At 38.0% G+C, this 15,078-nt stretch overlaps 2 protein-coding genes across 2 annotated transcripts; both read left to right on the top strand.

Moving 5' to 3' along the window:
• Positions 1-306: 306 nt before the first annotated feature.
• LOC149078704 (disintegrin and metalloproteinase domain-containing protein 10-like) lies at positions 307-6,649 on the top strand. The gene is made up of 3 exons (XM_089241406.1): positions 307-916; positions 1,024-1,878; positions 6,510-6,649. The coding sequence occupies exons 1-3, from the start codon at positions 307-309 to the stop codon at positions 6,647-6,649; spliced, it is 1,605 nt and encodes a 534-aa protein (XP_089097532.1).
• A 3,607-nt stretch (positions 6,650-10,256) lies between these two features.
• LOC149078705 (disintegrin and metalloproteinase domain-containing protein 10-like) lies at positions 10,257-12,359 on the top strand. Its single transcript, XM_089241407.1, has one exon. The coding sequence runs from the start codon at positions 10,257-10,259 to the stop codon at positions 12,357-12,359; it is 2,103 nt and encodes a 700-aa protein (XP_089097533.1).
• The last annotated feature ends 2,719 nt before the right edge of the window (positions 12,360-15,078 follow it).

Raw genomic sequence — 15,078 nt, forward strand, 5'->3', positions numbered from 1 at the left:
TATGAAATTGATCACTCGGTTACCCGCGGGTTGCCAATGCCTTCTTTAATAGACAATCGACCCACAGCTTGCTTGTTTTGCTTTTGCTGCTATAGTTTCTAGAAGTAGTATAAGATCGTGCTGTGTTATTTGGCTGTTGAACATCAAGGAATTCTTATTCCAGTACCAAATTATGGATTTGCGCAAATCTTTTGATGAGTATGAGGAAGGACCAGAACCATTGCATACGCCGGATAACATAAAAATAGGATTCGATTATTTTGGACACAACGTTGAGGTATCGGCGGTAAACTTCCGGATTCAATGATGAAGAGGACCACAGTTGAAATACACGGAAATGGAACAAAGCAAGTCGGACCTTTTAGAGGTAAATTTTATGAATGTGAAAACGACAAATACTCTGTTTCAGGATATATTACGGACAGCGGCAGTTTCGAGGGGATAATCAATATTAAGAATGCCACATATAATTTGGTACAAGCTTCCATATATTTCAACGACATGGTGTCAAAGACGATTGTTTATAGGGATGTTGATATCAAACCTACGGGAACTCCCAATAGTTCCATTTACCGACATTTCATGGCCAAAAACAAATACACTCCGAGTGATTATGAATTGAAAAGCATCAACGTTTCAAACTCTAGCCCTACAAATACCGAAGACATCATGAGAATATTTCAAGATTTAAAGAGGGCAAGAAGGCAAGTCTCTGGTTCTCGTAATATTCTGGTGTGTAGAGTTGAGATGATCGACGATGCAGGATTTTACGAACAGAAGAACGAAAATGCTCTCCAATACATATATCTGATGTTGCATGAAGTCGACGAAGCATTTCGCAGTACGGATTTCGGAAATGACACTGTCCAAATATTACCTTGGAAACTCAAGATTTATGAGAGCCAGAACGAAGCAGGCTATCCGTTTGTACACATCTCAAGGACATGCGAACATATTTCGATAACTTCAAAACTATTTATCGTAATACTCATCATGCATATAACTCTTGTTTGACATATGCAGTGACTGGATACACGTCAGAAGATGCTCAGGGAATAGCAATTCGTGGAGGAATTTGCTCGTCAAGTGGAGAAAAATTTGAAATCATAAGAACTAATCCGGATGTAATTTTGAAGTACATTTTCATCCATGAATTTGGTCATTCCTTTGGATCACCTCACGATACAGAAGAAAATGCTACTTGCAAGCCATATGGAAAATACGATTATGTGATGGGAGGTGCATTTGGGGAAAATCAATATCGCTTCTCACCATGCAGTCTCGATAAAATACGCCCTAAGATCAAAGAGGATTATATAAGAGAATGCATGAAACCCTTATCACCAGAATGCGGAAATGGAATGAGAGAGGGCGACGAAGAATGTGACTGCGGTCCCGATGAAAATGTATGTGAGGAATTAGACAGGTGCTGTACGCCGAAAGGTGGCAACAAGGATGGATATAAAGAATGCACCTACCGTCGTAGTAAAGATTATACTTGCAGCGACAAGTCTGATCTGTGCTGCACGAATTGCACAATATCAGCCCCAGGAAAAAATTGCTCCAGAGAAAATTTTGGATGTATTGTAGGAAGATGCGACGGCGTTTTGAAAAACCGCTGGAACAAGACCCACGAGAAAGATGGAACAAATTGTTCAGATAGTGGTGGAGGCATCCATACCTGCTCTTCAGGTTTCTGCAACAGCAGCTATTGCCGAGATCACGGACTCGGTTCATGCATATGTAAAGACAAATTCCAATGCCGAGTTTGTTGTTTGAAAGATGGCAAATGCATATCAAGTCATATATTAGGATTTGCTCATTACGATGTCACACCAAAATTACCTTATGGCACAATATGTGGCTATAAACGCCAGGGTAATGGTTATGGGGGTTGTACTTCACCTACGGGTGAATATCCAAGTGACGCTGTAGTTTGGCCGTATATTCTTGTTGCGCTGATACTGATAGTAACCACTGATAGTATCTGGTGCTGCATACTATTATTACATTATAAAAAAGAAAAAAACATTTGTCACAAATATGGCCCTGCAAAATCATGCAAAAATCTTCTGTTCGTCGAACATTGCATAGCACAGGAAGACACCACACAGATCATTCTCATCCGAAACATAATATTGGATCACATCGTCAACGACGCAACTAACATTATTTCGATCGAAATTTGAAAAAAAAAATTGAAGATGATAAAGATAATAATTTTCAGAGAACAGATAGGTGTAACGAAACCGGGGAAAATAGTGCTCAAACATTGTGAGAACACATACACTTATCTAATTTTTAGGATATTTTCAAGTAACTGCAATTTGCAATCATTTTTACCTTAGTTTTGTTTGTCTCTGTTTCCTCCAGGCTTTTTGAATAAAAATACAATTTTTCGAAACATTGACGAGAGATTGTGCACTCATATAATTACAAAAAATGTTGGATGGATAGTTAGAAACGCTCACAACACAGCAAAGCAACTCCAGTTACCTAAAATGAAGCAGGGTTCCGTCGGAGAAAAGTTAGCAAATATTCATAACAGTGTCTCACTACCCGAGCTACTAGCCTTTTTTGTGTCATAATGGTAGATTTTTCTTGAACTGATCATCACACACACACACATATTTGATGGACAACCGTTGTCATGTCTGGCATGTCGCTAATCCAATCAGTACAAAATGAACAACCCGGAAAAAATTCGAAAAGCCAAGAAAAAAATTCCTGTCAGCGCAGGATTTTGAGATCATATCAGATCACATATTTAAAGAAACATCACAACTGATACTCTGTTTGTATCCATTACGGATCCCTGAGTAATGATGATCCGTTGTGGTTACATGCGAGAAAATTACAGAAAGTCTCTACCAAATCACAAGAATGCAACAGAACAAAGTTTGCGTTGTAGGGTGGTGGCGAATGGCCAAATCAGTCCAACTAGCAGTTGCGTTGGAAGTTTTTTAGACCTTTGTATGTTTCGAGTCACCAGTTCCGCGTTTGGTTGGTGATTGAAATGATTCGATGTTGATGTCGAATAATCTGACTCCTATCAAGATCGAGAATTAACTTATAAATCTTATTTATTTAAAAACGTATCAAGAAAAAACACGGTTGTGCACACGATCGACTTACGTCATACACTGGAGCGTCGTGCTAATACGCAGATGCAAGCGGGAAGATCGCAGCGACATCTCCTGTGACATATCTACAAAACATAAATTACTATTTGTGAGGCGATTCACTATAGAGTAACCGCTCCCTCCCACTGAACGCGTTGTGATCAATACACAAAACAATGATGAGGAAGATACAATAATAAGTTTAAATGAATGCAGTAATAGGAGTAAAGTAATGGAATAATAAGTATAAAAGTGTGGCGCGGCCCGCTGATTGATGGCGGAAGACTCGTCGTGTGCAAATAACGCGCGGGCGAGTATAAAAAGAAAAAAGTGCGGTAGACGATAAGAAATAGGAAACTGTTAGGCCCCTTTTACACGAGCACTAAAGATGACGACCGCATCTTTAGTCAGTTCCCTTCAGTTCGATCCTCAGAAGTGGTCGATGGGAGAAAATATCTTGAAATATTTTCAAAAGATTAAAAAAAAAATCTAATATCTGTCTTTTTGGAAAATATGAGAGAAAAATTCCAAAAACATGCAATGATGTTATAAAAAAAAAAATTCAGGAGATATCAAAGACTTTGCAAGTAGAAAAAAGGGGAGGGGTGGAGACTTTAAAAATGTCTGTGCTTAGAAATATTCACATCACAATTCTGCCTTGGGCCGTTATTACAGTATAAAAGTTTGATAAAATCCCTTTTATAAAACTTGAAAAATCCAGCCAATAAACTTCATACGTTACATTCGAGCAAATGTGTTGCGACCTGAACAGATGTTAAATGCTCTCGCTACATAGGTGCGAAAAGCCGGAAGTTTCTGTTGCATGGGATGGCAAGATCTGAAATGAGGTGGTAATGAGACCGCGAAAGACTTACGATAGACCGAAGTTTGGATCCGAACACATTAGACCATGAACTTGAAACCATCAGAGCAATTGCGATAGACAGGGGGTTCAACACCAACATCGTTGACGAATTAAGTAGAAAATTCTTGAAACCGCACGAGGAACCACTCTAGAAAATATTACAGAGAGACCACTCAGAGAAAGTGTAGTCATACCTTACGATCCAATACTCTCACTGAAGATCAAACCGACTCTTAAAAAGTTTAATCTAACAACCATAGATGTGCCCACTAAAAACTTTGGTTTCATGCCCCCTAAAGATGCTGTACCGCAGAATAAACAATGGGGCATTTATTACATTCTACGAGGCGTGAATGCGAGCCGATTTCCCCGTTAAAAAGTCTCGCGCAGAGAGCAAAAGACCTACAACGTTACAATTATTCATTCATTACACTTCACGCACTATGAATTGAGGAAAAAACTCATAGTTTAAAAAAAATTATTGCAGATGTGGCAGCACTACACATAACAAGAATTACACAGATACAAACTTCACGTCAGGTTCACAACATATACAGACACATTCCAACATGTACCAATTCGTTAGAAGTTCCGCAGTAGAATATGGACGAAGTGCATGTTTGGCTCACTAGTAGCAATTCTTGCTTTGCCATCAGTGGAAAAAACGGTTGAGTCTGTCAAAGAGAAATGAGAAAAAGTGATTCGATGTGAAAGTGAGAACCGCTCTTAGGAGTGCGCGACAGGAGCCATTGCACTGGCACCGTGCTTTGTGGGCCCCCGCACTCACGGTAAACTATTGCAGGCTTTCACCAATTCTTGAATTATTTCTTTCAACAATTCTGACATTTTTTTCCCCCCGTAAATTCTGAATTTTTATTGGTGCTGGAATTATTTCATTCAATTACTTTTGATTCATCAAGTCCAAAATTTTTATCAGTTTCAGGATGTTTTTTCTCTCATTAGTTTAAAATTACTTTCAGTGCTGAATTTTTGCCAGTTTTTGCCAGTTCATTTATAGAATTGTGTATTTAACATTTTTTGTATGGATACTTCGCAGCATTCTCTTGTATATTTTGAAATAATGGATGCCGATTCCTTCCCCCCACCAAAAATATAAAAGCGGGCAAATACTTTTTGTGTCCGAAATTGTTGAGACGCACCTCACCACCAAGAGCGGGAGTGCCGTCAAAAAGAATGGGCCCACCCAGACACGGCTCAGGAGTTCAAGAGAAGAGGGGCCTCACAAAAATTTGATGTGGTTGAAACTTTCGATAATTTGCCTCAGAAAAATCACTTGGCCTGCGGGCCCGTCAAAGATCCTGGCGCAGGCAGCGTTGGAGGATGTGTGGGGCCTCTTATACACTTATATATTTCAATGAGGGGGTTCTCAACCTTTTTCCACCCGCGGCACTTCTTTCAGTAATCAACGCTTACCAATCATTTTTGACTTCCGGCGTCCCTGGTGTGTATGTATTTCGTTCCTTAATTTTTTTTCCCCGAAAAGTATTGCTTTACTCTTCCTCCCAGCTTTCGATTATCGAAATCAAAGCTGCGTTTAGTGTCTGTAAAGTTTCACTGTTGTTCGTCAGCGAAACCCTTTCTTCAATAAAAGAAAATAGTCGATTTCATTATACCAGCACGCTGTACTTTTCTTTCTGACAATTCAATAACTCTGACAACACATAACAAAAAAAACTCATGTGCGAACAAAAACTGACAAATTATTTTACCACAATTTCATTAATCATCGCCTTTCGTTTTTCTTCGCCACTTCCAGTGGATTCTCTTTTCTCTACGTCCGCTTTCTGACCGATTCCGACACCAACTGTCCCCTTTTCTCCGGTCTCTTCTTTTTTTACTGTCCAGTTTCTTGAATACTCATTTCTCTCCTTCACCCCCCAGTCGGGGGGGGGGGGAGGTTTCTCTCCCTCATACTCCACACTGTCTGTAGCTCTATTCTCATTTCTTTTTCTTTTTGTGTCTAATATGGTGTATCTAATATGGCAAGTGTAAGATAACAAATGAGATGGCATAGGGGGGAGGGGGGCGCTCAATTGCTTTTAAAACACACCTCCATCCTAATATGTTTACATTCATCTTAACTAAACCCCGAAACTTCTCCAACTCCTAATCCCATCTCGTCTGTAATCACCACAAAATTTGTTAATTGCGACAGTACCCAGTTGTCCGGGCAAAATATGTTGTAAAAAAGTTTTTTGTTTTTTTTTCACGCTAAATAAAGTGTTCCAGACTCTGTCACGAAGCTGGGCTGGAAGAGATCTCGGCAACGGGATAAGTCCAGTGGCAAAATTCTGGCGTTCATTCATTCATTCATTGTCTGTAGCTATAAATATGGTTTTGAGTTGGGGCCTAGTGTTTCATACGCACATTCATAACATAAATGAGATGCCGGAGAAATTTTAAACTGTAATTGTTAGACTTCTTCGTGAAAATCTATCGATTTAACTATGATAGATTTCGTTCATTATGCTTATTGCGTTACTCAGTTAATTGTGTTGCAGAATTACAACCAAAAGCGGTAATGCAGCATGTAAATCATCCAAATCTTCTGAATCCGAACCTGAAAAAATATCTCAAACATAGCGGAAATACGAATGCTAAGTCCTGTGAATTACGACGAACTCTCTTCAGAATAAAATGATGATACTGAATTAAAAGAGTATCTCAATGACGAAAATTCAGTACTAAAATTGAAAACAATTTCTATGCCAAATTCAAGCACCATGGTTTATTGTGACATATCCACGGGTAAAGAACGACCATATGTAACAAAATCGTTACGCAAAAGTGTCTTCAATCTGCATTGTTTATCGACCGGGATTCAAGAAATCCTTGAGTTCGGTGAAAGAAATATTTGTCTGGCCATCAATAAATAAAGGCTGTCTTGAGTGGGCCAATACATGCCTTGACTGTCAGCGAATGAAATAGTGAAACATACGAAATCCGAATGGGTAAATACGATTTACCAACATCACGGTTCCAACACATACGCTGTGACTTGGTAGGACTGTTGCCAGAATCCGAAGGCAAGAATATTGCTTAACAATCGTACATCGATCAACTCGCTAGCTGGTTGCATATCCAATAGTGGATATAACAATACAAACGGTAGCTAAAACGCTTTTCACAGACTGGGTGTCCAGATTCAGAGTTTCTGAATGCATCACGACCGACCAGGGTAGATAGTACGAATCATGCTTATTCGATGAACTGACTAAACTGTTGGGATCGAAAGAAAGCAAATTTCGCCGTATGACCCAAACTCCAATGGTGTGATAGAAAATTTACACTCTAAAATTTTACTCTAAAATGTGCAATAAAGTCTCTTAGTTCTTTCAGGACAGAGTCGCTACCTACAATTCTCTTCGGCTACCGTACGTACGTGCCCATCGATCGAATCAAGCTCGCTTTCATGCCTCAAGCTGCTGAAGTGCCACCGTCATCAAGCTGAGAACCAGCGACCCACCAGAAGACCCGCAAGTGAAGGACATTCGAAAGACACGGTCTGGTCGCAAATTCAAGTTTGTGGACAGGTACGTGCCTTAACGTGTTAAAAAACACTTCGAAGGGGGCACTTAGGTGCCGCCTCCAACAAATAAGGACTGAGAGCAGTGACGTCACGGATAACCTGTGTGTGTGTGCGCGCATGAGGAAAAGTAGAACAGTCTATCGATCGGTAAACACCGAAGTGTGTAAACGTCCGTTAAGACTGCGAGCCATTAGTATCTGACGATGTAAATAAAAGATTATATTTTATATTCAGAAATTATATCCTAAATTATGGAAGTCAATTCGCTTTCCTCAACGGCGAATCGTTGCAAGTTCTCGCATTGAGGATAAAGTCCACAACTCTGACGACTCCCTTGTGATCACCTCACATTTTATAGGTGCAGTAGAAGCTTCGAGGAAAAAAAGATCCTAGAATACACCATTTCACAGTTTCCAAATCGGTTTTCTTCTGGATGTCTAGTGGTGTGCCTTGACATTTCTCAGTTGGCAACAGGACATTGCCAAGTTTGTAAATTTTGAATGGTTCTCAACAAATAGCGCTATCCATAATTTTCGTAACAATGTCTTGATGTTTCCGAAGCGCTGTGTGAAGATGAATTACAATTATGAAAGAAAGTGCTCTTCGAAAAACGAATTTTCTCAAATACACGGTTATAACCACATTTCATCAAACACAACCAGCACACACTAAGCACAGCTATGCTTAAAATCGTTTGATAGTACTTCTGAAAGTGGCATTCACCAATCCCCTGCTTACGTCAAGGAATATCGCATCATCATTTGAATCTTTAGCCATTCCAGAATGTTTACGAGTAGTGAGTGTGGTAGTAAGTAGTAAATAGGAAAGGAATAGAAGGAGCGTGTACGCAAAATCTACATTGTGGGGGCGCAAGGAATTTCTTTCAGAGAAATTCTAAATACAAATTTAGGGGTTCCATGCATTCTCCTAAGTTGGTCTTACCAACCTAAAACCTTTGAATTGACAGAAATTGATTATAACTGCGTTAAAAAGGTCTTTCCATAAAAAATCTACAATTTTAATAATAATCTAAATTTTTTATATAATAACATTATTTTTCAATAATCTTTGTGTGTATATATATATACATAATTTTTTCAATCAAGCTAATTTTTTTTTTCATAAATATTAAAGACATTTTAAAATTTTTGGTCTGCACGGAGAAGGCATGAGAGGAAACTTATGCCACCAAATTCCTTTTTCTACGCCTCTGGCCTTAAAATTAGCTAAACGTAAGTTGCCTGTAAAATACATTAAGTTCCTCGTTCTCTACCTTTGAACAGAAAACAGATTAGTCGCCTAAATTAACTCCAGTCGTTGAAAATATGAGAACAGGGAGAAGCGATTTTTTTTTTTTTTTGCTCTAGCAACATCATCACACTTGCGCTCAAACATGACGGTTTAGTCAGCCTTGGTTTCTTGGAGCTCTAGATGAATGAAATTAGCAAATCACTCGTGATAGCAAGAATTACATTGTTAAACATCATAATACAGGGTGGGCAAAAAGTCCGTATAAACTTTAAAAATTCATAAAAACCGGTGAAATAACCGAAACAAAAAATGCTTTGGATGGTTAGCATCGCTAGGTCATGGGATTTTTTTTTGAGACAGGAAAAAAAGTAACTCAAAAAACAGCCGATAAGTGGCGCTGACGTACACAAGTCAAAGAAAAGATACGAAAATAACAATCAGTATGCCTCCAAATCGTTTACTACAGCAGTATTTGTTCCACATGACCAAAACTACAGGGATAACATATTGCAGGCATGTCACAAATCCAGGTCCACGTACACGGTTTACAACGGTGAACTGGTTGTGGATTAGGAGTGCAAAATCTTATAACCGTATCATTTGCATATTTCCACCGAAGTCGCTCGTGCCAGCACCACCTATCGATTGGTTTTTAATTTTTTTTTTCCTGTCTTAAAAAAGTTCCCTTGTATTAGCGATGCCAACCCTGCAAACCGTTTTTATTTCGGTTATTTTTCCGGTTTTTATTCATTTCCGAAATTCCTACGGACTTTTTCCCCCCACCCTTTATAATATCCTCCTTCTACAGGACATTGACCTTTGAGGATCAAACATACACCGCTTCCCATCTCAGTGAGATATCGAAGTGTTCCGGAGGAAATTGTATTGGACTGCACTTACTCTGGATCACAGGATCTTCCTTCAGACCTTTTTTGGCGATGCAATGAAGGCCTTGGACACTGTAAAAAAATCGTATTCTACACGTGAAATAATTTAAAACAGTAATTTTACATTTTTCTCATTTAAGCTCATGGACTCTCAAAAACTGTGGACCTCTGGTTAAGAGGCCCTGCTGTAGGCACATACGTTCACGATTTTAACCAGTGAGATACTGTAAATTTCATAGAACATTCTACATCAGAAAAGAACGTATTTCATGCTCACAGGGCTGAGGAGAATTTAAAAAAACCACGAAATTGCTATATTATTCTCAGTTTTTAAGCTAAATACGGTCAATTTTATTGATTCGAACTTCATTGATTTGTGTCTTTCCGAAAGCAACAGATTTATGCTGCTGAGATATCCAAATTTGAAACAGTAGTGGTCCCACGATGCACTGTTGTCCATAAACAGTTCTGCTGTTCATTATTTAGAGTGAAAAAAATTATTAGTCAAAAGAAAAAAATCCACAATATGTTCATAGCCAACTTACTTTCATGACGTATTCAGAGTGATTGGTAGAGGAAGAATGGATATTTCAAAAATCATCAAGAAATCGGCGTTCTTGTTGTGGGTGATGATTTGTGGATTCTCAACGGTTTCATCCCAACTGGATAAATTCTTATTCCAGTACCAAATTACAGAGTTACGCATATCTTTCGATGACAAAGAAAAAGGACCAGCACCATTGGCCACGCGAGATAACATAAAAATAGGTTTCGACTATTTTGGTCGCAACGTTGAGGTATCGGCCAATAAATATCCAGATTCGCTGATGAAGAGGACCACAGTTGAAATACACGGAAATGGAACAAAGCAAGTCGGACCTTTTACAGGTAAATTTTATCAATGTGAAAACAACATATATACTGTTTCGGGATACCTTACGGACAGCGGAAATTTCGAGGGGTTAATCAACATGCAGAATGTCACATATAATTTGGTACAAGCTTCCACGTATTTCAAAGACATGCTGTCAAAGACGATTGTTTATAGGGATCTTGATATCAAACCTACGGGGTCTCCAAATAGTTCGAGTTACCGACATTTCATGGCCGAAAACAAATACACGTCGAGTGATTATGAATTGAAAAGCATCAACGTTTCAAACTCGAGCCTAACAAATACTGAAGACATCATGAGAATATATCAAGATTTAAAGATGGCAAGAAGGCAAGTTTCTGGTTCTCGTAATATTCTGGTGTGTAGAGTTGAAATGATTGGCGATGCAGGATTTTACGAACAGAAGAAGGAAAATGCTCTCCAATACATGTATCTGATGTTGCACGAAGTCGACAAAGCATTTCGCAGTACGGATTTCGGAAATGACACTGTCCGAATATTACCTTGGAAACTCAAGATTTATGAGAGCAAGAACGAAGCAGGCTATCCGTTTAGTACACATCTCAAGGACATGCGAACATATTTCGATAACTTCAAAACTATTTATCGTAATACTCATCATGCATATAACTCTTGTTTGACATATGCAGTGACTGGATACACGTTAGAAGATTCTCAGGGAAGGGCAATTCGTGGAGGAATTTGCTCGTCAAGTGGAGAAAAATTTGGTATCATAAAAACTAATCCGGATGTAATTTTGAAGTACATTTTCATCCATGAATTTGGTCATTCCTTTGGATCACCTCACGATACAGAAGAAAATGCTACTTGCAAGCCATATGGAATATACGACTATGTGATGGGAGGTGCATTTGGGGAAAATCAATATCGCTTCTCGCCATGCAGTCTTGATAAAATACGCCTTAAGCTCAAAGAGGATTACATAAGAGAATGCATGAAACCCTTATCTCCTGAATGCGGAAATGGAATGAGAGAGGGCGACGAAGAATGTGACTGCGGCCCCAATGAACATGTATGTGAGGAATTAGACAGGTGCTGTACGCCGAAAGGTGGCAACAAGGATGGAGATAAAGAATGCACCTACCGTCGTAGTAAAGGTTATACTTGCAGCGACAAGTCGGATCTGTGCTGCACGAATTGCACAATATCAGCCCGTGGAAAAAATTGTTCTAGGGAAAATTTTGGATGCATTGTAGGGAAATGTGACGGTGTATTGAAAAATTGCTGGAACAAGACCCACGAGAAAGACGGAACAAATTGCTCAGATAGTGGTGGAGGTATCCATACCTGCTCTTCAGGCTTCTGCAACAGCAGCTATTGCCGAGATCACGGACTTGATACATGCATATGCAAACTCAAATGGAGATGCAGAGTTTGTTGTTTGAACGATGGAAAATGCACAACTACCGGAGAAATGGGTTTCGATCCTCATGGAGTCACACCAAAATTACCTTATGGTACAATATGTGGCTATAAACGCCAGTGTAATGGTTATGGGAGTTGTACTTCACCCACGGGTGAATATCCAAGTGAAGCTGTAGTTTGGCCGTATATTCTTGTTGCGCTGATACTGATAGTAACCACTGTATCTGGTGCTGGATACTATTATTACATTATAAAAAAGAAAAAACATTTGTCACAAATATGGCCCTGCAAAATCATGCAAAAATCTTCTGTTCGTCGAACATTGCATAGCACAGGAAGACACCACACAGATCATTCTCATCCGAAACATAATATTGGATCACATCGTCAACGACGCAACTAACATTATTTCGATCGAAATTTGAAAAAAAAAATTGAAGATGATAAAGATAACAATTTTCAGAGAACAGATAGGTGTAACGAAACCGGGGAAAATAGTGCTCAAACATTGTGAGAACACATACACTTATCTAATTTTTAGGATATTTTCAAGTAACTGCAATTTGCAATCATTTTTACTTTAGTTTTGTTTGTCTCTGTTTCTTCCAGGCTTTTTGAATAAAAATACAATTTTTCGAAACATTGACGAGAGATTGTGCACTCATATAATTACAAAAAATGTTGGATGGATAGTTAGAAACGCTCACAACACCGGACATAAGCAAAGCAACTCCAGTTACCTAAAATGAAGCAGGGTTGCGTCGGAGAAAAGTTAGCAAATATTCTTAACAGTGGCTCCCTACTTGTGCTTGTAACACTACCCGAGCTACTATCATATATATATATATTTATTTATTTATTTAGATTTATATATTTATGGCAAATAATTAAAAAAATTGAGTGCAAAATCATCTTTAACAAGTAGCCAAAGTTGCTGACGTATTCGACCCGCATCCGCATCGTGTGAATAGGTCCGAATATCCCAATTGTCAAAACTTATATGTGCGGATGCGGAGTTCGCACTCACGTTTTGACACATGCGGAGGACGCACAGTGGTGCGTTTGGTGAAAAACGTGTCCAAAACTCTGTACTCGCTTTGAAATTTGTTTCATGTTCTTGAAAACTGTTTGGAACAGTCAATATTATGTTTTTTTAACATCGGGGCGCAGATTATATGATTAAAGGGATTTTAAGGATATGAAATGGATGAAATATGATATGTTTGATTAATTGTGATAAAAAACAGCATGGATTTGTTCATGATATCTCATCATCATATATATGGCATTTGAATTGCAATAACATGTAAGAATATTGTTGAGATGTAATAAAAAACATATAATAACAAAAATGTGTGCTGCATAAAAATATTAAGAATTAGAAAAAAACATTAAAGCCGGAAGTTAAAATAAGCATAAAACGTAATTTAAACACAGATATTTATGATAAAAGTTTGTCATGGATGGAAAAATGTTTCTGGTCGTGGTCTGAGTGTAAATTCTTATGGTCACTACTATATATTAATTGTGTATCATAATATTATAATCATAATTATGATTTATTAACAACTAGCTATAATAGCCGGCGTTGCCCAGGTTTTCTCAACATACTGCGAGCATTGAAGTGACAAACCATTGTAAAGGAATAAACATGTCTGAGGCGCATTGTTAGGGAACCACGGTAAATAAAGTAAACATTCCGAAAGTCATTGTTGAGACCCAAGAACTATTCTTACCTGACAATTTCGGGCATTTGGCCTGTTTTGTCGAACTTTTACAGTTGCCTACTGTTCAAGTCGGGTCCTGTTTCGTTTACGAGTATATGTAAAATTGGTAACGACCGATATAAAATTGTGGATTTGTAGAGAGAACATATACACAGACAGATACACAGAAAATCTATCTATATATATATATAGATAGATAGATATTACTGAAATAGTCAAAACTAGTTTTGATTATTGAAGACGTTTTGCGGTAATCTAAATTTTTTTCTCGTTGTTTCCTTATGCTAAATATGAATGGATCATAAAAAATTATTAATTGATGCATCACATCTTGAGAATTTTTGCAAAAATTTTTTCGAATTTATTTAAGTTTTTGATGTACGTGCGCTGTTTCCTTAATGAATCAGTTATTGTCCTTTTTGTTCTCTTATTAGTCTCAGCTAATTCTGATATGTGTTCACCACCGATTCTTTGTGTGTGTACAGTACTTCGCAGAAAATGAGAACGTTTGTTAAGATCAGTCAAGATTTGCAATTCATTTTTTTACGTTTTCTGTACACCCTTCAAATTTTACTTAACTTAAGCATTTAAAACGTCATTCTGTGTTCATTTCTTTGCGCGATTTTCTAAATCGGTGCATTGCTGCCTAAAATTTGAGCTATGATCCTTTTATAAGTATTTCGTTAAAAATCTAAATTATTTTCAGAGTGGAGCACCCTGAGTTTGAAACTAAAACAGAAAAAAAAAATCTGAGGCATGTTTTGCAGCTTTCAATGTTAAAGTTAAAATAATCTGCAGCTATCAGCGCAATATAATCTGCCATTTTTAAAGAATTGAATTTTCTCAAATTCAAATCTATTCCGCCTTTGTATAGGCAAGTCTCAGCTATGGCATGTTGAAGAAAAGTCACTGGGGTCAGCGGAGTAGCAGATATTAGCAGCTAATTTCACCTTTTTCATAAACTAAACATGTTAAAGTATGTTGAGAAATGAATTTCAGGAGGTCACATCAGGTCACTTGTTTCTACCGCCACTCACAAAAATGAACTTTTTTAAAAAATGACTTGGCATTAAGAATAATTTATTTTTTAATAAAAATATCAAAAACGAAATTCAAAATGTATTTCTAAATTGCTAACACACTTGAAAGAAAAGAAATAACTGCCTAAAATTCCCCGGAGAGCTACGAAATTTCTGAACGAGAGCAGCTTTGTAAAAGGTTTAGATTGATGTGCGGTATACTGCTACTTGAATCACCACATTGGGGCTCCTTCTGGGCGAAAACTAAGAGGGGATGGACGAAAAAAAAATTTACGTCGAGAAGCCGGGGGGTTATTCACTCTTCATCTGTGAAAAAATCAGGGTCGAACGGCAAAACTTTTTTTTGGGGTTTTAG

The sequence above is a fragment of the Pholcus phalangioides genome, unplaced genomic scaffold (assembly GCF_987345545.1).
Source record: "Pholcus phalangioides strain wild (caught in Gottingen) unplaced genomic scaffold, Ppha-v1.0 ptg000013l_1, whole genome shotgun sequence".
Lineage (NCBI taxonomy): Eukaryota > Metazoa > Arthropoda > Arachnida > Araneae > Pholcidae > Pholcus > Pholcus phalangioides.